General features: G+C 41.9%; 1 protein-coding gene across 1 annotated transcript in view; it reads left to right on the top strand.

Annotated features, from left to right (window-relative positions):
• Positions 1-27,549, top strand: part of LOC112586668 (Down syndrome cell adhesion molecule-like) — a 232,426-nt gene that overhangs the window by 175,519 nt on the left and 29,358 nt on the right. The window contains exon 4 of the mRNA XM_045165315.1: positions 4,876-5,022. Coding sequence (XP_045021250.1) covers positions 4,876-5,022 — 147 coding nt within the window. The remainder of the gene's footprint in view (positions 1-4,875; positions 5,023-27,549) is intronic.

The following is a 27,549-nucleotide window of genomic DNA, read 5'->3' as shown; positions in this document are numbered from 1 at the left end:
GCTTGCAGGGTGGGCACTGGCCCCCAGCACCCCTTCTTATGGCCTAGACAGCTAGCTTGTGGAAGTCCCCTCAGCTAGCTGTCTAGGCCATAAGAAGGTGTTGTTGGGAGGCCTGGTCAGGCTCCATTATCAGCATTATTGCCTAAGTGACAGGAAGCAGAACCATCATTTCCCAAACTGCTTTGCCACTGTCAGAAATTCACTTGCAAAGAGTTGTTATAATTATCACATAGTTTTAGGGATTCCCAGGAGAGGTTGTCTTTTTTGATTTTTAAAAAAATTCTTTCTGTTCATAGTCTGAAATTTTTTTCCTTGTTCCTCACAGGACATGGAAGTTTCCTATCATTATAACTCCAGTTTAAGAACTACTTCCCTTTTTTTTTTTTTTAATGCAGTGGTGTGGCTGCTTTCCAGGTGGCTCAGTAGGTAAAGAATCTGCCTACCAATACAGGAGAAGTGGGTTCAATCCCTGTGTGAGGAAGATCCCCTGGAGAAGGGAATGGCAACCCACTCTAGTATTCTTGACTGGAGAATTCCATGGACAGAGGAGACTGGGAGGCTACAGTCCATGGAGTTGCAAAGAGTCAGACATGAAACTGAGCAACTAACACTTTCACTTTCACTTGTATCATTTTTTTTTATTAGATTTCACTATAAGCATCATCATATGATATTTCCCTTTCTCTCTGACTTACTCAGTATGACAATCTTTAGGTCCATCCATGGATAACCAACAAGGACCTACTGTACAGCAAAGGGAACTCTCCTCAATATTCTGTAACAACATAACTGGGAAAAAAATTTGAAAAAAAAAAATAGATCCATGCATATTTTTGGCTGAGCCTCTTTGTTGTACACTTGAAAGTAAACATTGTTAATCAACTATACTCCAATGTTAAGAAAACAAAGCAAAATAAACAAAAACTACTCACATCTGGGTACATTTAGAGGTTAGATAAACTGTTTTTATTTTTTTTTCATGTACACTAATGAGAAAATGTATTAAATGCTTTATAGATTATAACATTTAAAAGTTCAGCAAAGCTCTAAACATTTATAATTTTTAATACTTATAACCTTTTAGTTTTAAAACTTAAAAAAAAATCATTTGAAGAATCAGTAAGTAAACACTCTGAAAAAGGAAGAAAACAGTATCAAGATTCAATTACAGATATTCACAGATTTTGTTCTTTTGCCTTCAAGAGCCAGCAAATAATAATTTCTCATAAATAAGATCATACCTTTAAATGTCTTTGGTCCTATTCATTTCTTCACACCATATATATATATATATATATATATATATATATATATACCTACCCACACATATCACTTAAACCTTCTTCTAATCTGTCTTAACTAGAAGATAACCGAATGAACAGACTGCTTGAAATAAAGACACAGGAGAAGTGCCACAACTAAGTTAACACAATAAGAAGGAATCCAAGAAACTAGATGAACAGCATCTCCTCCTGCCACTACCATTATCCAGTGAAAGATCATGAACACTTGAACTAGAGGAGCAGCGGGAGTGTGGGAGAGAATCCACAGGCCAGGCAACTGATTGCATTTGAGGGAACAAGGAGAAGGACAGAATGCAAGAAAAGATCCAGGTGGTGTTTGTTTGTAGAAGAAAAATTGCTGGGAAAAGGAGAATATGCTAGCTTAATTGGCTCAACATCACTTATGCTGCTGCTACTGCTGCTGCTAAGTTGCTTCAGTCATGTCCGACTCTGTGTGACCCCATAGACAGCAGCCCACCAGGCTCCCCCGTCCCTGGGATTCTCCAGGCAAGAATACTGGAGTGGGTTGCCATTTCTTTCTCCAATGCATGAAAGGGAAAAGTGAAAGTGAAGTTGCTCAATCGTGTCCGACTCTTCGTGACCCAATGGACTGTAGCCTACCAGGCTCCTCCGACCATGGGATTTTCCAGGCAAGAGTACTGGAGTTGGGGTGCCATCGCCTTCTCCAGCATCACTTATGCTGCTGCTGCTGCTGCCAAGTTGCTTCAGTTGTATCCGACTCTGTGTGACCCCATAGATGGCGGCCCACCAGGCTCCCCCATCCCTGGGATTCTCCAGGCAAGAACACTGGAGTGGGTTGCCATTTCCTTCTCCAAGGCATGAAAGTGAAAAGTGAAAGTGAAGGCACTCAGTCATGTCTGACTCTTTGCGACCCCATGGACTGCAGCCCACCAGGCTCCTCCATCCATGGGATTTTCCAGGCAAGAGTACTGGAGTGGGGTGCCATTGCCTTCTTTGTTAAGAAAAAGTATCTTGTTTAGATGTGTATTTATCAATTCTTTATTATGGCATTGCTTATTGTTAATTTTTGTTAACATCACTTAAAATTAACAACAAATTAGCAATGCCATAATAAAGAATTGATAAATACACATCTAAACAAGATAATTTTTCTTAACAAACTAACAAGTTGGTTAACGCCCGTTATTGGTGAGCATGTGGTGAACTCCCTCTCACACTGTTGAAGGGAAGGTAAATGACAGAACCTTTTAAGAGGAAAATTTTCAAAATTAAAAATATAAACACTTTTTCGCCCAGCAATTCTAATTCTAGGAATTGTTGATAATAATATGCTCCAAAACCAACCAACCAAGATAAATGCATACTAATGTTCATGATCAGTTATTCATAACAGTAAATAACTAAAAACAACTTTACATATTCATTCAGTGAGAATTATTTAAAGCCATTATGATATACCTTATCAATGGACTCTTGCTAAGTTGCTAAGTCACGTCAGTCATGTCCGACTCTGTGCGATCCCATAGATGGCAGCCCACCAGGCTCCCCCGTCCCTGGGATTCTCCAGGCAAGAACACTGGAGTGGGTTGCCATTTAATTCTCCAATGGATGAAAGTGAAAAGTGAAAGTGAAGTCGCTCAGTCGTGTCCGACTCTTAGTGACCCCATGGACTGCAGCCTACCAGGCTCCTCCGACCATGGGAGTTTCCAGGCAAGAGTACTGGAGTGGGCAATGGACTCTTAGGCAGATGTTTAACAGAACATAGGAAGATTGGATTAAGTTAAGGGGGAAAAAAGCAAGGCTCCTATTTTTATGTATTACCATTTGTGTGAATTTTTGAAAGTCCTCATGTACACACGTATGTACACACAGATATTGTTCTGGTATTGTCATGAATATTTTTCTGGTAGACAACGTGAGAAACTCAACAATGGCTATCCTGGAGGAAGACAATATGGTGGAGGAGCAGGAGGAAGGGGAGTAGTCCTCTCTCCATGGATGCATCAGGAATACATCTTCAGATGCAGGGGATCTCACAGAGCACCAGCTGAGAGTAGGCAGGAGTCCCTGACCACCCAAAAGGAATATACAGATCCACACAAAACTCGGTCTTCCCTGTTGATGCGGAAGCATGAGATGACATGGGACTTGCTCCATAACACATGTGTACAACCTGGAAGTTTTGGGGAACTTTCCCTGTGTTGGGTAATCCTTCGACCCTTGAGAGAAGCGGCAGATAAATGCTCTTTCCTTCTGTCTGGAAGGCCAATCCTGAGATATAAATGTGTCTGTAACCTCTTGCGGAGAAGGCAATGGCACCCCACTCTAGTACTCGTGCCTGGAAAAATCCCATGGATGGAGGAGCCTGGTAGGCTGCAGTCCATGGGGTCGCTAAGAGTCAGATACGACTGAGCAACTTCACTTTCACTTTTCACTTTCATGCATCGAAGAAGGAAATGGCAACACACTCCAGTATTCTTGCCTGGAGAATCCCAGGAACGGGGGAGCCTGGTGGGCTGCCGTCTATGGGGTCGCACAGAGTCGGACACGACTGAAGCGACTTAGCAGCAGCAGCAGCAGTAACCTCTTGGTGGGTCAAGTTTACGAAAAAGTCAAGCAATCAGTGATGCCTGATACCAAGCAAAAGTCAGCTTGATAATTGACGCTTCCTCCATTGCTGTTTCACTCTCATTTTCCCTCACTCCTGCTTCTCCTCGGTTATGTTTTCTAATATAATGGTAGCACATAGCCTTTGCTTTCTGGGGGTTAAAGATAAGAGGGTTTACAGTTATGAAACCTTGACCTATTATATTCATCTTCCCAACACCAGAAGAATTTGTTGAAAGATGAAGCCAACATAGGTGGGTGAGGATATACTAATCACAAAGAAAAGGAGCTGGGCTCACTGGATTATGTCAATGCTTGACAATTCCAGACTCCAGTTTCATGAAACAATACAATTTCTTACTGTCTAAGTCAAGTAAGTAATTGTATATGCTGTCAATTTCAACTGAAAGTATACTACCTATGTCTTGTTTAATATTTCAATCATTATTTGTGATTTCTTCCATTACTTTTAATTCCATTTAATTCCACAATGGGAAATAATTGTGGGATTAAACAAATATCTACCTTTTTTTCTTGGCTTCAAAAAAAAAAAGCAATGTCTTTCCATAAGAAGAGGCCAGGGAAGGATACTTTCAATAACGGTTTTATTTTTTGTGTGCCAGTAATATATATTTAAGAATATAATTCTTACAAACAGAGCATCTATTTAAGAAGTCTTTAAACTATGGTTGTATCTTTAATAATTTCTAGGGATCAACCACCCTTCCTGAAAAGACTCCCTTGACGTGTTTAACAATCTGCAAACAACTCAATTAAGATAAACTGTTTTTAGATATACACATGCCCTTTAGTTCTTAATGTAGTTTATTATTAAGAGACTGAAAGTCTTTTAAGACATGAAATACAGGTTTCTTAAATTTTTTTTCCAGTAAATATTATACTTGATACAGTTGGTATGTGAAAGATACAGTGTGTATATTCAGATGAGATGCTCTCAGAATGAGCCTGTGCGTGTTACCAGGGTCCTCTTCTTACCTTCCAGTTTTACGGGAGCCCTATACAGTCCGTGTGGAGGACCAGAAAACCATGAGAGGCAATGTCGCGGTCTTCAAGTGCATTATCCCCTCCTCGGTGGAGGCCTACATCACCGTGGTCTCATGGGAGAAAGACACCGTGTCACTCATCTCAGGTAGGGCGTGGGCTTCCTCGGGGCAGGCGGGGCGCCAGGCTCTCCTGCGCACAGCTCGGTCTGGATAACAAATCGGGTCTCCATCTATTCGCGCACTGTAATGAAGAATTTGTATGCTTCAAGTTGACGCTGCTTTAGATTAAACGTGATATCGGTGTTTTCTTTTGGTTTATATGGCTGGATTCATAGTCTCCAGTGAATTGACTGATGGATAGAAATTTGTTCCTTGCATTATGTGTATAGTCATTGAGTTACTTTTGGTTTCCAAGTTACCAAGGAAACATTTTGGTTTTATTTCTGGGCCTGGGAATAGAAATATAGGATTGTTGTTATCTGTGAGAAACCTCAGAACTGATATTCTTATATTCTCTGTAATCTAGAAAATGGAAATACTGATTTTATGCTATTCTCAGCCTGTCAAGTGTCTTCAGAGTCATGTGATATCTCTGGCCTCGTAAAGATTTTTTTTGAGATATGTAGTCAGTGGCTGAAATACATACATACAGATAGGTAGATAGATAGATATGTATATAAATAGCTTACTGGTTTACTTTTGGTATCTAGAAAAGATACCACTGAAATCTAGCTTCTAAGACATTGTTGTTCTTTTCTCATGGTTTTTAAGGTGAGTTCTTGCTCCTTGCAACTTAATTGGAAAGCCATGCAGAACTTGGCTTCGTTTTCCTGTGTTGCACATCTTTGGATAATGCCTATTAGATGCTTTTGGAAAATCGTTGTGATGAGCATTGAATGTGGCACAATGGGTTATAAATGATTGGTTTTCTTTACATGTCCTTGTGCACACGTGCATGAGTGAGTGCATGCCCACACACACATTCTAATGTCACTACTGAATACTACCAACTTTGTGTCAGTTTACAGAGATATGAAACTGGAGCTAAACTCCCATGGTGAAAGAGCATTTGTATTACTTGTCTTATTGATTTGCTAGATTGTATAGGTTACTATTACAACAAGGACCATTAAAAAATCATTAAACTAGTACAAACTCCAAATCAAAAATTAAAAATCAGACAGCCATGTCTGAATTTAATGGGGCATGTGCCTGAAAGGAGAGAACTGGAAATCTGGGTGAGAAATAGAAATACCTACCAGGAGGTTATGTATCTATATCTATGCTCAGTCACTAAGTCATGTCCAAATCTTTGCAACCCCATGGACTACAGCCCGCCAGGCTCCTCTGTCCATTTAATTTTCCAAGCAAGCATACTAGAATGGGTTGCCATTTCCTCCTCAAATCTGTGTCTCTATCTATGTCTATATAAATATCTATATCTATTCGTGTATTTCCCAGATACCTTTAATTAATGGTATGCTTTCATTCATGTTTCACCTTTTTGTAATCTATGTGAAGAGACTTCTTTCTTCTGCCAACATGTGCCTAATGAAACTAAAATGAGAGGAGTTTTATATGTGGTGAGGGAGGGGATGCTGACATGCATATAACTCCCAGTGCAGTGAGGGCAGGGGTGGGTCAGAGGGGGCTGGTGGGGCTGCCTTGAGACAGCTCAGAGCTGAGAGCAATCAGGAGAGGGTGAAGCAGCTGTGCAGGTGAGCCCTGTCCATCCACCATGGTGATGTTTGGGAGCCACTGCTCAGCCCCATGGGGCCAAAGTACCCCTAGGGGAAGCAGAGTAGCAAAGGTCTGCTGTTAACAGGTGAGTCTTGGGGCTCAAGGCTGGGGCTCTTGGGAAATCTTGGCCAATTTAAATGGGTATCTATTGTCCAGGCATTTCTTTCCAATGAAAAAGAAATTTAAGATGGGCATATTCCTATAAAAATAAACAAAATGGCTTCTATTGGCACAACATACTAATATTGCCCTTCATCTTGGGTAAATAAGGCTGAAAGAATAAGGCTGGGTTACATCCTTTTAGGGGTGAGTATACCAGCCAAGGTCTATCAGCATTTCCATGGGAGCACATGGTGTCATTGGCCATTCCTACCATGGTGTCACTCCTGGAAGGGGGCTTGGAAACCTGCCGGCTCCCGGCAACCCACTCCAGTATTCTTGCCTGAAGAATCCCATGGACAGAGGAGCCTGGTGTGCTATGGTCCATGGGGTTGCAAAGAGTTGAACACGATGGAAGCGACTTAGCACATGCACACGTACCATGGTGTCACTAGCTTCATGCACGTTAGGTCATGCACCGATTTCTTCCCAGGGCAGGTCTGAGGTGGCCCAAATGTGGACTCAGGGATCAAGTTGCACCTTTTTGTTGTGTGAGTTCATTATATCACTGATGTTAAGAATGTAAATGAGTTCATTTATATTTTGATCAGTCTTTGGAAGGAATTCAATTATAGGCTGAATGTTTGCATCCTGTCCCCCACTCCAAATTCATGTTGAAGTCCTCACCTGCTGAGATGGTGTTGGGAGGGGAGGCCTTTGGAAAGTGATTAGGGTTAGACGAGGTCCTGAGGGATTGGGTCCCCCCATGATGGGATTAATGACCTTGTAAGAGGGGAATGGAACTCTTTTGCAACACGTGAACACAGGGTGTGAATGTGGCTGTCTGCAGCCCAGAAACCGAGAAGGCCATCACCACCCCCCAACCATGCCAGCACTCTGATCTCCAATTTCCCATGTCCAGAACTGTCAAGAGTAAATGTCTGTTTTTGACATTTTGTGTATTTTGTTATAGCAGCAGAGCTGAGACAGGTGGCAAGAAGGAATCTCAATCTCCCCAGGGGAGGAAGGGCGCCTTGTATCCAATGCTGTTTTATCCTCTGCTCTGTGGTCTACCTGGGCTCCTCACCTGAGCCACAGGACACCCCGTGGTTGACCTTGACCCTCAGACTCTGGCACAGTGGAAGATGAAAGTGACAGCGTTAGTCACTCATTCGTGTCCGACACTGTGGACTGTAACCCACCAGGTTCCTCTGTCCATAGGATTCTCCAGGCAAGAATACTGGCTGCAGCCAGTTGCCATGCCCTTCTCCAGGGGATCTTCCTGACCCAGGGTTGGAACCCGGGTCTCCCGCATTGCAGGTAGATTCTTTACCATCTGAGCCACCAGAGAAGACCCCAAAAGCATGCACCCAACATGGGGCTCGAACCCAGGACCCTGATGAGAGAAGCAATTGTGTGAAGAGAAAACATCTCAGCCACATAACTTGCATGTAGTGTCCTCTTTTAATATGATGGTTCTTGTCTTACTGCCTTTCTAAAATAAGCCAGGAAAAGCAAGCCTGATGAGGTCTGAAGGCATTTTTAAAGCACCCTTATCACTTTCATCCTCTAAGCAAAAATGAGAGCCTTTGACTATCAGATATGAATGTAGCCCAATAAAAATATAGTACTCTGAGGAGGGATGGGCTTCAGGGGGTATTGTTGATATGAAGATGGATATGTAGGATCCCGCTGGAGAAGGACAATATCCATAACTCTGGGTCCAGGTTTCACTCAATAGCCTGTTGTGAATTTCTTCCTGGCTAGGGAGGCTGGCAGTCAGAGAGCCCAGCACTCCACGTCTGTTTCCTCTGATAAAATTCTGAAAATCTCACTGGAGGTTTAGTCACATTAACATCAAAGACACAGCCCAAGGGTAACCGGATTTGGAAAATTGAAAAAGCAAACATGTTACCATTCCCCCATTCCTGGAGAATTTGCCTCCCTCTTTCACACTGGCCCGATATTTCCCATCTGAACACCTCTGTTAGTGATGGCTCAAGGAGAATTTCATCTCTGAGGATCAATGAGTTTAAGTCCAAGGATGATTATCTTCTTCCTGTATTTAGAGTAAAAGTGAACAATTTTCTGCCCAGATTAAATATCAAAGGACGTCAGTCCAGCACTTCACATGAAAAATGTGTGTTGTGGGTTTTGGCTGCTGTCTTTGGGTCTGGTCGTCACAGATAAGCCAGGGTTGTGCTTTAAGGAGCATCCCCCGCCTGAGTTTCCCCCCAGCCTCCCCACTGAGATGGCCTCGGCTTGTAGGAAGCTCAGGGGAGAGATTACTGTTCCGTGTGGCAGGTGAGAGCTGTAGCCCCTATATGGGCAAACATTACAAGAACATATACCTTTGAATCATTTTGCCTGGGGAAGCACGGAATGTTTCACAAAAGAAGTGATCATTTAAGACAGTCTTTGCATTTTAGTATGCAGAAAATAATTACATTGTATATATGAAGCCTGAAGGTTGTCTTAAGAACATTTCAGCAAACCTAAAACTAAAAGCAGATTTGATGTGATCTATTTTCATTTGGACTTTGTTTTAGGCTTCCCTCCTGGCTCAGCTGGTAAAGAATCCACCTGCAATGCAGGAGACCTGGGTTTGATTCCTGGGTTGGGAAGATCCCCTGGAGAAGGGAAAGACTACCCACTCCAGTATCCTAGCCTGGAGAATTCCATGGACCGTTTAGTCCACTGGGTCCCAAAGAGTCGGACACGACTGAGTGACTTTCACTTTTTTTTAGATGGAGAGAGGCACACAGCTGTTGGCGGCAGGAATAGTGATGCTGCAGTGGGTGGTATGTTTGCCTGCTGTGTTCTGTTCCTGTCACACAGAGCTCTGCGAGCCTGTGGTCCCTCTTTCTAAGGCACTTACATTTTAATTTGACTTCTAGTCACCGGACATTTTCAAGGCATTTTCTTAGATAGCTGCTCATGTTGCCATGGTGATGAGACCCAGTTCTGCCCTCAAGGTGCTTATGAGCAAAAGGAATCAGATCAACATGAAAGTGATATAAGGAGCAGACCTATAGTCATTTGAAAGCTTCGTCTTTGACTTTTAAGGTACCAGAGAGTTGCACAATTAAGAAACATTTAACACTCATTAAAAGTAAATTTATACGGCCAAATGGAAATTGTAAGAGAAATATCTTTTTATCTATCTATCCACCCATCCATCCATCTACCTATCTATTATCTATATTGATATTCAGCAAATGGGAGCCTTATTTCAAACATTGGAAATTATTCTTAGCACAAGAAGTATGCAGCAAACTGGAATTGAAAGGGTGGCTGTTTTGTTCAGTCACTAAGTCGTGTCTGACTCTTCGACTCCATGGACTACAGCATGCCAGACTTCCCTGTCTTTCACTATTTCCCAGAGTTTGCTCAGATTCGGGTCCATTGAGTAGGTGATGCTCTCTAACCATCTCATCCTCTGCCATTCCCTTCTCTCTTTACCTTCAATCTTTCCCAGCATTAAGGTCTTTTCAAGTGAATTGGTGCTTTACATCAGGTGGCCAAAGTATTGGAGCTTCAGCTTCACCATCAGTCCTTCCAGTGAATATTTAGGAATATTCAAAGAGTGGGGAGATGTAATATTTTCACTGTGCTGTATTTTGGGGATCAGGCTAACTGAAAAATATATTCCACATGGAAGGACCAGAAGGGAGGGTCCTGTTCTCTTTCTTTTTTAAAAGCCGTTAATTGATTATAATTTTGCCTTTTAAGTCTGTTGCTCACTAAATTAGTTTTTGCATGGTATTCTACTGCCACCTGAAAGTAATTAAAACTCAGGTTGTTTACAGATCTGTAGAAAGCTTGCATAACAGTGAGGCTGGAGGTCGTACTGATGATGGACACAAGCCTGGCTTTCCAAAAATGGCCCAGTAATGCGACCCCAAAAGACCCAGAGTAAACAGAGAGCCTTCTGATAGTCTTCATGAAGAAGACAAATCCCCACATTCAAAATTAGAAACTGCACCTTGTAGATCGTAGCCTGAAACAAATAAAAAATATGTTTCTGACTTCTGAACCACTGAGACAGAGAGAGTGACTCATGGCGATAGGCATGTTAACATAATATTTAAACAAACAAAAACAGAAACCAGAAAGTTTGGTACCAAATTTAGCCCAGAGCATCTGTGGAGTGTGTGTGTGTGTGTGTGTGTGTGTGTGTGTGTGTGTGTAAGACCCCTGGTCTGCTATGATGGCATGAGTCATTAGGTCAGCCAACAGTACCCCTTGCTTTCCTACTCCGGGTGTTGCCTGGAGAATGTGGCTTCCAATCGCAACTCTGACACAGATTCTCTGGGCAACACAGGGCAACTTTCTTCTGCTGCAGCTTCCTCATGGGATAAAGGTTGATTTCACTGGTTCCCCTTACAATACAATAGCAGAATACTAAAATTGCAAATTAAATAATCTCCTTCTGAGCCAACTACTGTCCAAGTTATTTTTCTTCATCTTAGATTTAATCTCATAGAATTTTAATTTGATGTGTGTGTCAAGGGTTCAGTTATTCACTGGGAAGACTCCCAAGACCCTGCAGCCAGGCCTTCTGTGCTCACTGCTGAGGTTTTTCCCACCGTGAAAGTGTGCAGAGCACAATCAGCACAGGGAAAAGGCACCCGGGGAGAAATCGGAAGGAAACCAGGTGTGAGCTTCCAAGAGTTCGTTCTCCCTGGAGTCACAGGGAATGCACTTGTTCCCCCAGCAAACAGCAGTGATGGATATGAAATGCTGTCTATCGGGAAGCTCATTAAAGACTTGCTACCCACAGTTTTTACTGGGGGGCTCGTCACATAGGCATGTGCCTGGCATGTCCCCAGATTCTAGACTCCTAGGAGGAAAGCAGGTGTTCAGCATAAGCAGTATTTTTACATTTTAGGCACAGTGAGCCACTCTTATCCACTGTGGGACTAGTAACCCTTCTGGAATTCTCCAAGGGTAGCAGCCTCAGACCAACTGTGTTAACTCTTCTCTGTACAATGCAGCTTCTTCAATGATGGTGCCTTGCCATTTTCTCTCATTTTCTCACTCATTCAACCATCACTTTTCAAATATGCCCAGTACCAAAGGCTGGAAAAAACCACATGAATAAGACATACTTTGAGGACTTTATCACCTCCTACCCATATTTCACAGCCTATAGATAGATCTCACCCAAAATTCTTTAATATCTCCAAGCACATTGACCCAGATTCTTTCCTGGCTCCACTTGAATGTCAATATAGTTTCATTTTATGTTCAGCTATTAGCGATCGCCTGCCTGTTCTCCTATCTGTTATTTTGGTTGTTCCTAGACTTGAGAAACAGATGGTAAACCTAGTCATTCAGATGTCATTTGGACCCAAGTGCATTTTCTGGTCTCTTGCTCATTTGTGAAGTTTCATTTTAGCAAAATTGAAGATACTAACAGGATCATTCATGAAATATTATCAGGCAGTGATGACAATAAATAATACTGTTGATATTATCCCTGCTAAGTCACTTCAGTCGTGTCTGACACTGTACGACCCCATAGACGGCAGCCCACCAGGCTCCCCCGTCCCTGGGATTCTCCAGGCAAGAACACTGGAGTGGGTTGCCATTTCCTTCTCCAATGCATGAAAGTGAAAGTGAAGTCGCTCAGTCGTGTCTGGCTCTTAGCGACCCCATGGACTGCAGCCTACCAGGCTCCTCCGACCATGGGATTTTCCAGGCAAGAGTACTGGAGTGGGGTGCCATTGCCTTCTCCGGATATTATCACTATCATCAAGTAAAATCAGATGTCATGAATTGAAATTTGTTTGGGCAATGTGCCATAGTATAAGAAAGCAGGATTCAAGATTTCCAAACATAGTTTTTGACTCAGAATAAGAAAAGTAAAAGTGAGGTCACTTCAGTCATGTCCAACTCTTTGCGACCCCATGGACTGTAGCCTGTCCATGGGATTTTCCAGGCAACAGTACTGGAGTGGGTTGCCATTTCCTTCTCCAGGGGATCTTCCTGACCTAGGGATCGAACCTAATTCTCCCACATTGCAGGCAGATTCTTTACTGTCTGAGCCACCAGGAAATTCCTTCAGAATAAGAGGTCAGTGTGAAATCAAGACCGAGACCTGAGATGAACATGAATAATGCTGGGTTCTTAATGCTGCGTCCTCTTATGTACTGGGCAAGTCCAAGAGGAAGAAGGTCCCTCACTAGGTATGTTTGTGGCAGGAGCTCCAAGCAGAGGCACCATGCTTGTCTACCCTTTCTGGTTTAACTTCCAGGCAGATGGATCAGGACAGTAAAACTTCCAGCATCCCAGACTTCTTCCCTTCTCAGCATCCCCATCAGCAGCAGAACCCCCCAGTTCAGATAGTTGCATCATGGTCTTCTCCCTCCCCCAGCCTGCTGAGCCTGGCTGACCATTCACAGCAATTAATTTTAACTACCCTTCACTGTCTCTCCAGATCTTTGGATATTTCTGTCAATCTTTTCCGTGTTGTTGAAAGGGGCTTCTGAGCCTTTCCTAGTTCTTAGGCTGCCCACTCCCAGCCCCTTATGGACCTACTTGCTAGTGTTCAAAAAATAGTATCTTTTACTACATTGTGTCTGAAACCAGCTCTCTCCAGTGACCTCTCCTAACTCAAACATTGGATTCATCATGGTTGTTTTTTTTTTTTTTTTTTCCTGTTTGTTTCCAGTCTACTCCCCACCAGTGCTGTGGTCACGACCCCCCTGACTTTTCTAGGCCTGTTTCCATCTGTTTTCTCCACTGTGGCCTCTGCTATCACCTCTTCAGTGATTACTGCATGTCTTATGACACAGGTGCTCAGCTCCCCCAATTTTAAAGAACACTTTCCTTTGCCAGCTTCTATACCATAATGAAGGATAGGGAAATCCTATCTACAGTGTACTACAGTCCACGGGGTCCCAAAGTGTTGGACACAAGCTAGCTACTGAACAACAACAACAATGCTTTCATTCATTCATTTTCCCTGGAAAATTTGTTAAAAGAATAGTCTATACTCATCATTATTCCTAATCTATAGTGATTTGGTCTATGCCCCTTACATTCTACTGAAGCTTACCTTGTCAAGGTTCCTCAAGGCTTCCTAATATCCGTCTCGTGGTGCACATTCTGTCTGACCTCCTCCTCCACTGGCCACCCCTCTACACAGCCATGGGGGACTTTCTCCTGTCTGTTTTTTCACTTTCTCTTTCCTTGAGTTCACATCTTTTCTTCCCTGCTCAGAAATGTGAATAGACTCCCAAACTCAGTCCTCACCACCTCCCTTTCTCAATCTCCACTTTCTCCATTTTTCATTTCATCCCTTTGCCAGACTTCATCCATCATTTCTGCAGATCCTGACTTTAGATCTGTCTTCTCTCTGGGGATTGATCAATTCCAATCTCTGCCTGCTCCCTTCCTGCCACTTCCAGCAGAAAATAACTAACATAGAACTAAACTTTCCCCCCAACCATGAGTGAAATTGCCTTTACATTACTCTTTTATTTTGATAATAACTATTAGTTTCCAAACAGTCACTGCCTTGGTGGCTTAAAATAACAGGAATTCGCTCTGTCACAGTTTAGGCAGCCAGAAGTCCAAGGTCAAGGTGTCAGGAAGTCCGTGCTCTCTGAGAAATCTAGGGGAGCGGTTGTTCCATGGGTCTCTCCCAGGTTTGGTGCTTCCTGCTGTCCTTGGTGTTCCTTAGCTGTGGACACACACGCCAGTCTCTCTCTCTATCGTCATTTGGCTGTCTTCCTACGTGTGCGACTCTGTGTCTCTTCTCTGTTTATAAGGACACCAGTTATGTTGAATTAAGGGCCCACCTACTCCAGTATGACTGCTTTTTGAAAAATTCCATCTGCAAAGACCCTATTTCCAAATAAGGTTTCATTCTGAGCTCCCAGGAAGGGCATGAATTTGGGGAGAACAGTGTTCGACCCAAAACATTAACAAATCCTTTTAGTTTTTTTGACTCTCTCTCTCCTATTTTACATCTTTCTATTTCCTGCTTGACCCATAATAGACAACTGATAAATACTTATTGAAGAGGATCCTTAAACACATTTTTTTTTTAAAAAAGAAGGAAACAAAAATCAGAAAGCCTCAGCAGTATGGCAAGATGTGCCAGCACCCAGCAGTTCCTGGGCTGCCCCCAGCCCCGCCCCAGCCGAGTCAGAACGCCAGCTGGCAGCTGCCCACTTCCCCCCAGCTGCCTCTCCTTCAGCTTTGAGGAGCTCACACTCACAATCACGCTGGGCTGGGGGCCAGGATGAGACAGAATCAAAGTGGTCCTGGGCCAAGACACCAGGCCTTGAGGGAAACTGCTTGACTTGCATTTTCAGATCAAGCAGCTATGGACAGAATTGTGCCCCTCACACCCAAATGCAAAAGTTCTAATCCCCACGTGTCTGTATCTGGAAATGGGGTCTGTAGATGGTAAGTAAGGTTGGATGAGGTGGTAAGCTTTGAGCCCTAATCCCTTAGGACTGTGGCTGTGTAAGAGAAGAGACCTATGAGTCCACGGTGAGAAAGCAATAGATCTCACCAGACCCTGATCTTGCTGGGACCCTAGTCTTGGACTTCCAGCCTCCGAATTATGAGAAATAGACATGTGCTGGTTAAGCCACTGAGTCTGTGGTGTTCTGTTAGGGCAGCCCAAGCCAACACAGATAATATACATATAAACTCAGTTTCTGAATTTAATTCTGCAATTCTTGAGCTCCATGTGTTACTGTACTCCCGTACTCAACTTTTTGGGTTGTGTGATACTGCATAGGGCTTCCCCTTTGGCTCAGTGGTAAAAAAATCTGCCTGCCAGGGCAGGAGACACAAGAGACATGGGTTCGATTCCTGGGTGGGGAAGATTCCCTGTAATAGGAAATGGCAACCCACTTCAATATTCTTGCCTGAGAATTCCATGGACAGAGGAGCCTGGCAGTCTACAGTCTGGGCTTGCAGTGAGTTGGACATGAGTGAGCATTCTTAGGATACTGTATAACATGTATGTGATACCATATTACACATATGAAGCAATCTGATGATTCAGTGAGCACTCCTATTTTCAATGAATGATACAATTTTCATGTGCAGTGGATTATTTGACATCTCAGAGTCCCATGTTTCCCTTCTCTAAAAGAAATTGAGTCCTTTATTAATAGAAAAATGAAGAATACAATGCCCCCTTATCCATAGGGGATACTGTCCAAGACCTCCAGTGGATGCCTGAAACTGTGGAGCGTACCAAGCCCTATATATGCTGTATTTTTCCTATTCATAGCTACTTTTTATACAGTTTAACTGATAAATTGGCACAGTAAGAGAATATCTGAATTGCCAGTATCATAATTCTTGCTTTGGGGCCTTTATTAAGCAAAATAACGTTTATTAGAACCAAGAGGGTTCCTAAGTGACAGAGCAGTGTGTAGCTTACTCCATGTGGGTACGCCAGACAAAGGGGTGAGTCACATCCCATATGGGATGGAGCAGGTGGGGCAGAATTTCACCATGCTACTGAGAACAGTGCACAATTGAAAAGTTATGAATTATTTATTTCTGAAATTTTCCACTTAATGTTTTTGGACTGCAGTTGATAGCTGGTATCTGAAACCTTAGAAAGCCAAACCGTGGATAAGTGGGGTTGATTCTAAACCTCTCAAATGACTAGCGGTCTGAAAACTTACATGCAATACAATCTTTCTTCTGTAAATACCCCAAGTTCCAAAGTCAGTTCCAAGGTAACTGTGGTTTCATTGGATGAACTCAGTAGTGAAACATCTACAACTAAGCTGTATTTGGACAGTTGCATTGACTGTGCTGTGTCCATGTGTCGGGAAGTAGAAAGAATATTCACAAAATATTTCAGGCTGTTTAGTTTCTGGAATACTGTGAGGATGCCTAGTATTGCCCATTCAGAACTGGGCTGTATAAAGATGGTGGTGCAGTTGGTAAAGAATCTGCCTACCATTGCGGGAGATGTGGGTTTGATCTCTGGGTCAGGAAGATCCCCTGGAGTAGGAAATGACAGTAATCTTGCCTGGGAAATCCCAGGGACAGAGGAACCTGGTGGGCTAGAGAGTCAGACAGGACTGAGCAACTGAGCGTGTGCACGCGCGCGCGCACACACACACACACGCACACACTGAAAATCCTCAGGATGCATTGCTATGCAGGAAGGCATAGCTATGATGTTCTTTTCAGAGAAGCTGATAAGCATACACAGTAAATAAGGAAATATGAACTTCCTAACATCTCCAAATAGGGCCACGTGTTCTTCCAGAGAAAGCTTCAGGCTTCTGTTCACCTTCCATTTTGCAGTCCGAGTGAGGGCTTGAGTTTAAACTCGGAGAGACCAGGTTTTGAGTCACAATTTCACAGCTGTGAGAGCTTCATTAATTAATTGCCTCTCTGTGGAATTGAACATAGTGTTTTTATAAAGACTGGAAATGCCAGGAAGGGTGTTCCATGAATTATACATTTTTAGCCAGTTCTTGCTCTCTGGTTGTATACTCAGCTCTCTCATCGGAGGTTGCAAGGATGGAGTCTGAAGCCATCAGCCATGTTCAGGTTCCAGATCCACCCTGGACCAAGCTGTGACCTTGGGTTTATCACACAGTCTTTCTATGTCAACTTCCTCAATCATAACATGGGAACAACAATAAAATGTTGTAACATTGCAATGATTTAATACATGTACCGTGCTTAGAGCAGTGGTTGGCATAAAATTTGGCATTATTACTGTTGTCATTATTATCTCTTGTCTATCTAAACTGTTCCTGCTGCAGAAACTGGGTGGTCCGAACCCATGCCATAGTCCAAAGCAAATAAGACATTCCTTACATGGAGCTTGTTAGGGATGAGAACAGAAGTAATTCTATTTAAGAAGAGTTGTTAAAATACAAGGCATCCTGAAGAAAAAGAAAAGTGAAAATGTTAGCTGCTCAGTGAACTGTAGCCCTCCAGGCTCCTCTCTCTGTGGGGTTTCCCAGGCAAGAATACTGGAGTGGGGTGTCATTCCCTTCCCAACCCACAGATCAAATCCAGATCTCCTGCATTGCAGGCAGATTCTTCACCATCTGAGCCACCAGGAAATCCTGAAGAAGTTGTGGGTAAATGATCTGAAATCTTCCAAATTCAAAGCATTAGAGTGCTACCGAGTAGTCACATTGCTGCTGCTGCTGCTGCTACTGCTAAGTCGCTTCAGTCATGTCCGACTCTGTGCAACCCCATAGACGGCAGCCCACTAGGCTCCTCTGTCCCTGGTATTCTCCAGGCAAGAACACTGGAGTGGGTTGCCATTTCCTTCTCCAATGCATGAAAGTGAAAAGTGAAAGTGAAGTCGCTCAGTTGTGTCCGACTCCCAGCGACCCCATGGACTGCAGCCTTCCAGGCTCCTCCGTCCATGGGATTTTCCAGGCAAGAGTACTGGAGTGGGGTGCCATTGCCTTCTCCAGTAGTCACATTGGATTTTATCAAAATAAACAACTCTTTATTAAATGTTTTCTTAAACAGAAATTTGATGACATAAAATGAGCAACAAACTAGAATGAAATGATCCTATTTTTTGCCTTAACCGTCATAGATAAATCAGAATATATGCTTATAGGAAGGGTTTGGACTTAGATTAAAACATTTGGGTTATTAAGTAGCTAACAGTGTAACTCAGGTTCTATCTGATGACTTCACAACAACCTCATAGGTCAGTATTCTCATCAGCCCCCTTTACAGGTGAAGAAACCGAGACACAAAGATTTCAGTAATCTGTGCAAGATCCTATCTTGAGGTTTTGCATTAAAAGAAACCTTCTTTCAGTCCATAGTCCATAAATGCATAATAGTCAACTCAAGTTGTCAACTGCCTGACACACAACTTTAGCAGCCTTAACTTGAGAGCAGGAACTTGTGTAAGCAAGTAAAACATGTTCAGATACGGTATGATCCCAACCAGGCGTAGCTTTCTGGACATTTAATCTATTTAGAGCATTTTATTGCAGTTTGAGAACAATAAACCTAGTGTTCTTTGAAATAGTATTACACATCTAAAGAAAAATCAAAATAGGTAAAATCGACTAGGATAAACAATAATTTTCTTAATTTCAATTTTATTTAGAACTGGCCTGGGACTTCCTTGACGGTCCAGTGGTTAAGAACTGCACCTTCCAATATGGAGCTGTGGGCTTGATCCCTGGTGGGAGAGCTGAGATGCCACATGCCTCCTGGCCAAAAAAACAAAACATAAAAGCAGAAACAATATTGTAACAAACTCAATAAAGACTTTAAAATGGTCCACATCATAAAAAAGAAATCATTTGGGTCAGTTTTAATGAGGTGGATGAACCCAGAACCTATTATACAGAGTGAAGTAAGTCAGAAAGAGAAAGATAAACATCATATTATAATGAATATATATGGAATCTAGAAAAATGGTACTGAAGAATTTATTTACAGGGCAACAGTGGAGAAACAGACATAGAGAATAGACTTATGGACATGGGGAGAGGGGAGGAGAGGGTGAGATGTATCATGGAAACTTACATTATCGTATGTAAAATAGATAGCCAATGGGAATATGCTGTATGGCTCAGGAAACTCAAACAGGGGCTCTGTATCAACCTAGAGGGGTGGAATGGGAGGGAGATGGGAGGCAGGTTCAAAAAGGAGGGGATATATGTATACCTATGGCTGATTCATGTTGAGGTTTGACAGAAAACAACAAAATTCTGTAAAGCAATTATCCTTCAATAAATAAATAAATTAAAATAAATAAATAAATAGGCCCTTCCCATTGACTTCATGTGTGGTGTTACGATGCCTGATATATGTTGTTGTTGTTAGTCTCTAAGTCATGTATGATACTTCAGGACCGAATGGACTGTAGCCCACCAGGCTCCTCTGTCCATGGGATTTCCCAGGCAAGAATAGTAGAGTGTGTAGCCATTTCCTTCTCCAGGGGATCTTCCCGACCCAGGGATCGAACATGCATCTTGTGCATCGGCCAAAAGATTCTTTGCCACCAGGGAAGCCTACCTGTTAAACAGTAGGGGTTTAAAAAATAAATAAATAAAATAAACAGTAGGGGTTTAATAAATATTTGTTGAATGAATGTCAGATGAGCAGCTTTTCCATCAAACTGGTGGTGCTATTCCCTTTTGAATTATTCTTAATGCTTTATGGAGATATCTTACTTTCCTATACATTATTTTCTTCTGCTAAGGACAACCTTATATCAACCTCTTCACTCAAGGCAGAGTGTCTAGGCAGGCACATCACAGGTAACCCTGGAGTTCTCAGCTCACTTCCGCACATAGATATCCAAATTCCCAATATTTAGTAGTCCCAAAGCAAAAGCTGTCTCCTTTTATTTCCATGAAATGATTTTATTTTTGTAACAGCGTTACAATTTTATATTGCAGTATCTTCTGGAGAAGGGCATGGCAACCCACTCCAGTATTCTTGCCTGGAAAATCCCATGGACAGAGGAGCCTGGCAGGCTACAGTCCATAGGGTTGCAAAGAGCTGGACACGACTGAAGCGACTTCAGTCGTTTCTGTTAGCATGCATCTGTTAAAATATAGCACAGAAAAAGTCAGTTATGTAAAGTTTAAAAATAAAATAAAATTAATTAAAAAAATGCTAACAATAAAAAAAAACAAAAAAAAACAAACAAAAAAACCCCTTATTTCAAGATATTTAGAGGTGTTTTATAGCATTTGTTGATGCACTGGGTCCACAGCCAAGTCATTGTTCCTGAGACATCACCTGTTTTTTTGTTCATCTGAAGAGGGCACATGCACTGGTGTGCACAGAGTGTCAGGTCTTTATGACTGTTGTGTGGGGGTGTGCGTGGGTGTGCCTGTTTCAAATAGGTATCCGTGTGCTCCACGAATTTATGATGCTGCCTCCAAAACTGTAGAATTTCTGACTGGAAGAGTTTCAGTATCTTTCTGACCTTGACAGTGGAGCCCTGGAAAGGTCACATGGTGAGCAGCAGGAAGAGTGGTCCTTAGCCAGGGGGCCCCCCACATGAACTTGGACGAGGATGTGAATGCTGCCTGGACCATCCTTCCAGATTCATCACGGGATCAGGTTTCTCATCTGAAAATGATGTATTGGAAGAGGAAAGAGTCATCTGGGCAGCTAGTGGCAAAGAGGGCTCAAACCTGGGATTTTCGGTGGCTGTTTTGGCACAAGTGATTTTAAATTCCTTCATTGCTGTCATTTAAGCATTGCATAAGCATATGCATAAGATATTGCTTTTAAAGTTGCCATTTTTAAAAAATTATATGACCCATTTAAAAAGGGCACAGATGAGATAGAGGCACGAAGAAATAACTTACTTAAAGTGAATAGATTTACCTTGTTGAAGAACAAGCAAAGACTATTGGGGCACTTTTAATTATTGATTTAAAAGAAATTCATTGAAAACTGTATAACTCAAAATGAATCATTTTGAAATGGACCTTTCAAGAATAGAAATTCTGAGTTTCTAAATTTTGTTTCAGTATCAAATATTTAAAATGCATTTTGCATTTTGGTGCAAATAGTATGTTGTATATCTGGGAATGTTTACTGGTGGTTTCAGAAAAGAAAAACCATATATATATATATATATGTGTGTGTATATATATGTATTCTATTAAGGAATATACATGTATATTCCTTAATAGAAATGTCCTTAGATCAATGTTTCTTGACTTTTTTTTTTTGGATCAGGGATGTGCTGAGGAGATAATGAAGACTATAGAACAGTGGATCCACAGGAAAACACATTAGCACCCAAACCTGTCTTAATTCCAGGCCTTTTCCCTTGCCTTCAACCTCACCACCCGTTTGCACCCTCTCAAGCCCATACTCCTCCCCGTGACCCAGATTAACTAGGCATTCATACCATCTGCAATAGAGATGTTAGGTAGCTTCTTTTTCTGTCTCTCTCCCCACCCCTCTGTTTTTGAATTCAGTTTTATATGGAAAACTGCAGCCTCCCTCTTTGTCTGATGTCTTATTTGTCCTTGCTCCTTTGGTTCCATCTGTTATGCATACATTTTACCCCTTCTGTGCCCTGTGCATTGTACCAGTAACTTTCACTGCAATTGTTCTTGTACCCAGAAAAGCAAGGGGTTTTTATAAGAAGCCTTCATCAAGTCATTTTCAAACTGCAGATGATATTAAGAGAGAAAGGCCATACTGAGTACCCCCCCTCCCTAATTAGATGGTGAAATTTTTAGTTCTTGGCACTGTTATCTGTTCAAATTGAAACCCTATCATTGAAAAAGCCAAATGAACTTGAAACTACGGAGGGCCATTTCCCAAAAGGGAAGGCAGCCAGACGCCAGCCCTCCGTGGGGAGCCAGAGCCCACGCCATCTACACGCACGTGACAGGATTCCACAGCTCCCATCTCTGAGTTAAGTCATTTGCTCGAAGGAGAAATTATCCTAGGATTCAGGATCTTTAAAAAATGGTCTGTATGACAGGTTACCCCATGAATAACCAGATGTTGAAGAAAAGTATATTTCAGGCTTCCCTCCTCCCCACGTGCTCAGTCGCGTCTGACTCTTTGTGATGCCATGAGCTGTAGCCCACCACGTTTCTCTGTCCATGGAATTTCCCAGGCAAGAATACTGGAGTGGGTTGCCATTTCCTCCTCCATATGACAAGTTACTCCATGAATAACCAAATATTGAAGAAAAGCATATTTCAGGCTTGTGGGTAATTTTTAAATGATTCACAGAGTTCATTCAGGGCTCATAAACTGTGCATTATTTTCTGTGAGTCTGTGTCCCAGTCATTCCCTCTTCTGTTGAATTCTACTCAATCTATTGTCATTAAATGAAAAGACATACGAATGTATGTTTCAATCACTTCCTCTTCTGCTGAATTCTAACCTTCCCATCACTCAGTGAGGAACATATAAGCATCCTGTTATGGTCAAGCAAGGCTTCAGTGATTCTGCGGTGAGAGGTTTTCATGGATCTCTGAGTCGGTTTCCGATGTGAGCCATAGAACCTCGGGTTTCGTTGAGGTCTGATGCACACTCGTCACTGGACTCCTTACATGATTTATTCATGTCTTGAACACGTGAATCCAGGTTTATTTCCCTGAACTGCTTGCTCTTGTTTACTGGGTTTGATTTGTTGAAAAAAAAAAAAAAAATGAATACATATACTCTGGCTTCTCTGTAAATTGTATAAATCTTTCACGTTTTACAAAAGACAAATATATATATGTTCCTCTCTTCCTTTATCAAAATTACCAAATGTTTATGAATACCTTTGACTTTCATTGAAATTTTTAAAAGTTGTAGATAGTAAGTTCATGCATCATTATTAATCTTCTAAAGAAAAATAATGAAGCTGAAAAACTTATTTCATGTATTTAAAATATACACTGATTGCACATTTATCACTAATCTCAAATCTTATTATCTATTTTCTGTACATGGGGAAAAATATATCCAAAGTTGCTTTTGTTTTAGGATCTTTTAATGAGATTAAGCTGGACTTCCCAGGTGGTTCAGTGGTAAAGAATCCACCTGCCAATGCAGGAGACATGGGAGATTTGATCCCTGGGTTTGATCCCTGGGTAAAGAAGATCCCTTGGAGGAGGAAATGGCCACTCACTCCAGTATTCTTGCCTGGAGAATGCCATGGACAGAGGGCTACAGTCCACGGAATTGCAAACAGTCAGATATGACTTAGCGACTAAACATGAGCACAAGCACACCACGAGGATTAAGCTACGTTTTATTAATAGTGGCTATTGATTTATAGCTCTTTTATATGTGCCTTTTTGAAATAGTTATCCAGGAGGAGAACAGGAAGGCCTATAGACATGTGATTTAGGGTATTTCTGTTTTGAATGGTCTATTACATTGAGATAGAATGAGTGTCCAGTATTTTAAACCCCATGAGTAACAGCAGAAGTATTAAAGGTGATGAGATTCAGAGCTTCCATAAAGCTTCAGTAAAATTCTTTGTATATATTGGGTTATTACATAGGACCCCAAATCCAGTTTTGCAGAGAAACTTGTTTATTAATAACTATTCTATGGAACCAGAATTTAAAGAATAATGGGAAAAAAGAACAATTTAGAGTGGACTTTTCCCTTTAATTTAAATTTGGGGTATTTACCTTTAGTCTCAAATCCTTTTTAAAATTAGGTGGGACAGAAACTATAAATTAGGGACAGTTATCTGAACTTGGTTGTAGAAATGAAGTCATTGAAGTTGGGGTCCTGTAAGGAACTGCATGCGCATGGGAAAGAAATGAAGGAAAACTAGAGGGAGAAAGGGACAGCAAGTAGGCCACGTGTGTACACTTCATTCTCTGCATGCTTATGCTCTCTGACGACTGCATGATTTATTCAAAGATTTATTGATTTTCTTCTCTGCTCTAGCCTGCTGACCTGCTTTTGCTGACAGGTTTGTATGCCCCAAACCAATCTGACAGTCATGAGTATGCTATCGTATAAGTCCCCGTGGTCTGCAGCAAATATTTTATATCTAGTCCTTATCAACAGTAAGTAAACACAAGAAGAGAGCCATTGGCACACCTTCCTTTAATGTGCCATGAAAGGAATTCAGAGATGCCAACCTGGAACAGATGTGAGTGTGTGTGTGTGTGTGTGTGTGTGTGTTTATGTATGTATAAATGTTAGAGTGGAAGTTGTGGCTGTTTTCACTCTTAGTACCAGACATTAAGTGATACTTACTTCTGTAAAAATGCCCTATGAGATCTGTGATTTGCTTCAGGTTAATTCAGTGATCTAAAGGAGATCAGTCCTGGGTGTTCATTGGAGGGACTGATGCTGAAGCTGAAACTCCAATACTTTGGCCACCTGATGCGAAGTGTTGACTCATTGGAAAAGACCCTGATTCTGGGAGGGATTGGGGGCAGGAGGAGAAGGGGACGACAGAGAATGAGATGGCTGGATGGCATCACCAACTCGATGGACATGAGTTTGGGTAAACTCCAGGAGTTGGTGATGGACAGGGAGGCCTGTCGTGCTGCAATTCATGGGGTCACCAAGAGTCGGATACGACTGAGCGACTGAACTGAACTGAACTGAACTGAATTCAGTGCATTGGGGGTGGGGTTCAGCAGGACTTGACCATTGTTGAAATAGATGATGGATACAAGCAGGTTCCTTATACTTATTTTTGTATTTTGTGTATGCTTAAAATATTCTATAAGGAAACATTGAAGAATGCACACCTGCATAACAAACCATGATCATTTGTTATTTGAACCTTCAGAGCACACGGTTTAACACGAGTGGTTGGCACATCAAGCCAGGAGTAGGCAGATTATGAATGTCATAGATTAAAAATTAATGCTATATTAAGTGAAGTGTTGTTTTCCTGCTGGTCATGAGCTCTGAAATTCTGGTACAAGACTAGAGCCATAAAAAATGTCCTTTAAATCAGTGATGCTTCTCCAAGTTGAGGGTATTCCATCTCAGTTAATAAAATGGAATATTTTCAACCAGCATTTTTCAAGCTGGGTCCATGGAGGGGCTAAGAGAACAGGGAAAAGGTCATGTTGGTTCTGGGTTCAAAATTTTTAGAAAGTAATGTATTAAACTGTAGCAACACAGTTCTTTACTTTGGAACCGGAGCGATACAATGCATGCATGCTCAGTTTTGTCTGACTCTTTGCGACTCCATGGACTGTAGCCCACAAGGCCCCCCTGTCCATGGAATTTTTCAGGCAAGAATACTGGAGTGGGTTGCCATTTCCTCCTCCAGGGGATCTTCCCCACTCAGGGATTAAAGCCACATCTTTTGTGTCTCCTGCACTGCAGGTGGATTCTTTACCTTTGAGCCACCTGGGATGCCCATTTTGGAACCATGTACCATAAATTCTAAGAGATCATGTCAATTGTTATTTTTATTAACTTTTTTATTTTCTTAGCCCATGATACTCTTTCAGATACAACTTGGGAAACACTGCTTTAGAATTTAGGCAACTAAGTTTAGTTCAGTCACTCAGTTGTGTCCAACTCTTTGAGACCCCATGGACTACAGCATGCCAGGCTTCTCTGTCCATCACCAACTCCCTGAGCTTGCTCAAACTCATGTCCATTGAGTCAGTGATGCCATCTAATCATCTCATCCTCTGTCATCCCCTTCTTCTCCTGCCTTCAATCTTTCACAGCATCAAAGTCTTTTCCAATGAGTCAGTTCTTTGCATCAGGTGGCCAAAGTATTGGAGCTTCAGCTTCAACATCAGTCCTTCCAATGAATATTCAGGACTGATTTCCTTTAGGATTGACTGGTTTGATCTCTTTGCAGTTCAGGGGACTCTCAAGAGTCTTCTCCAACACCACAGTTCAAAAGCATCAATTCTTTGGTGCTCAGCTTTCTTTGTGGTCTGACTCTCACATCCATACATGACTACTGGAAAAGCAATAGTTTTGACTAGATGGACCTTTGTTGGCAAAGTAATAGTCTGCTTTTTTTTTTTTTAATTTTATTTTATTTTTAAACTTTACATAACTGTATTAGTTTTGCCAAATATCAAAATGAATCCGCCACAGGTATACATGTGTTCCCCATCCTGAACCCTCCTCCCTCCTCCCTCCCCATTCCATCCCTCTGGGTCGTCCCAGTGCACCGGCCCCAAGCATCCAGTATCATGCATCGAACCTGGACTGGCAACTCATTTCATACATGATATTTTACATGATTCAATGCCATTCTCCCAAATCTTCCCACCCTCTCCCTCTCCCACAGAGTCCATAAGACTGTTCTATACATCAGTGTCTCTTTTGCTGTCTCGTACACAGGGTTATTGTTACCATTTTTCTAAATTCCATATATATGCATTAGTATACTGTATTGGTGTTTTTCTTTCTGGCTTACTTCACTCTGTATAATAGGCTCCAGTTTCATCCACCTCATTAGAACTGATTCAAATGTATTCTTTTTAATGGCTGAATAATACTCCATTGTGTATATGTACCACAGCTTTCTTATCCATTCATCTGCTGATGGACATCTAGGTTGCTTCCAGGTCCTGGCTATTATAAACAGTGCTGCGATGAACATTGGGGTACTCGTGTCTCTTTCCCTTCTGGTTTCCTCAGTGTGTATGCCCAGCAGTGGGATTGCTGGATCATAAGGCAGGTCTATCTCCAGTTTTTTAAGGAATCTCCACACTGTTCTCCATAGTCGTTGTACTAGTTTGCATTCCCACCAACAGTGTAAGAGGGTTCCCTTTTCTCCACACCCTCTCCAGCATTTATTACTTGTAGACTTTTGGATCGCAGCCATTCTGACTGGTGTGAAATGGTACCTCATAGTGGTTTTGATTTGCATTTCTCTGATAATGAGTGATGTTGAGCATCTTTTCATGTGTTTGTTAGCCATCTGTATGTCTTCTTTGGAGAAATGTTTATTTAGTTCTTTGGCCCATTTTTTGATTGGGTCATTTATTTTTCTGGAGTTGAGCTGTAGGAGTTGCTTGTATATTCTCGAGATTAGTTGTTTTAAATATGCTGTCTAGATTTGTCATAGCTTTTCTTCCAAGGAGCAAGTGTTTTTTAATTTCATGGCTGCAGTCACCATCTGCAGTAATTTTGGAGCTCAAAAAATAAAGTCTGTCACTGTTTCCATTGTTTCCCCATCTATTTGCTATGAAGTGATGGGACCGAATGCCATGCTCTTCATTTTTGGAATGTTGAGTTTTAAGCCAGTTTTTTCACTCTCCTCTTTCACTTTTATCAAGATACTCTTCAGTTCCTTTTCGCCTTCTGCCCTAAGGGTGGTGTCATCTGCATATCTGAGGTTATTGATATTTTTCCTAGCAATCTTGATTCCAGCTTGTGCTTCATCCAGCCCGGCATTTTGCATGA

The sequence above is a fragment of the Bubalus bubalis genome, chromosome 1, assembly GCF_019923935.1.
Source record: "Bubalus bubalis isolate 160015118507 breed Murrah chromosome 1, NDDB_SH_1, whole genome shotgun sequence".
Lineage (NCBI taxonomy): Eukaryota > Metazoa > Chordata > Mammalia > Artiodactyla > Bovidae > Bubalus > Bubalus bubalis.
Note: the sequence above shows the minus strand (reverse complement) of the source record. Positions and strands in the feature narration are given on the sequence as shown.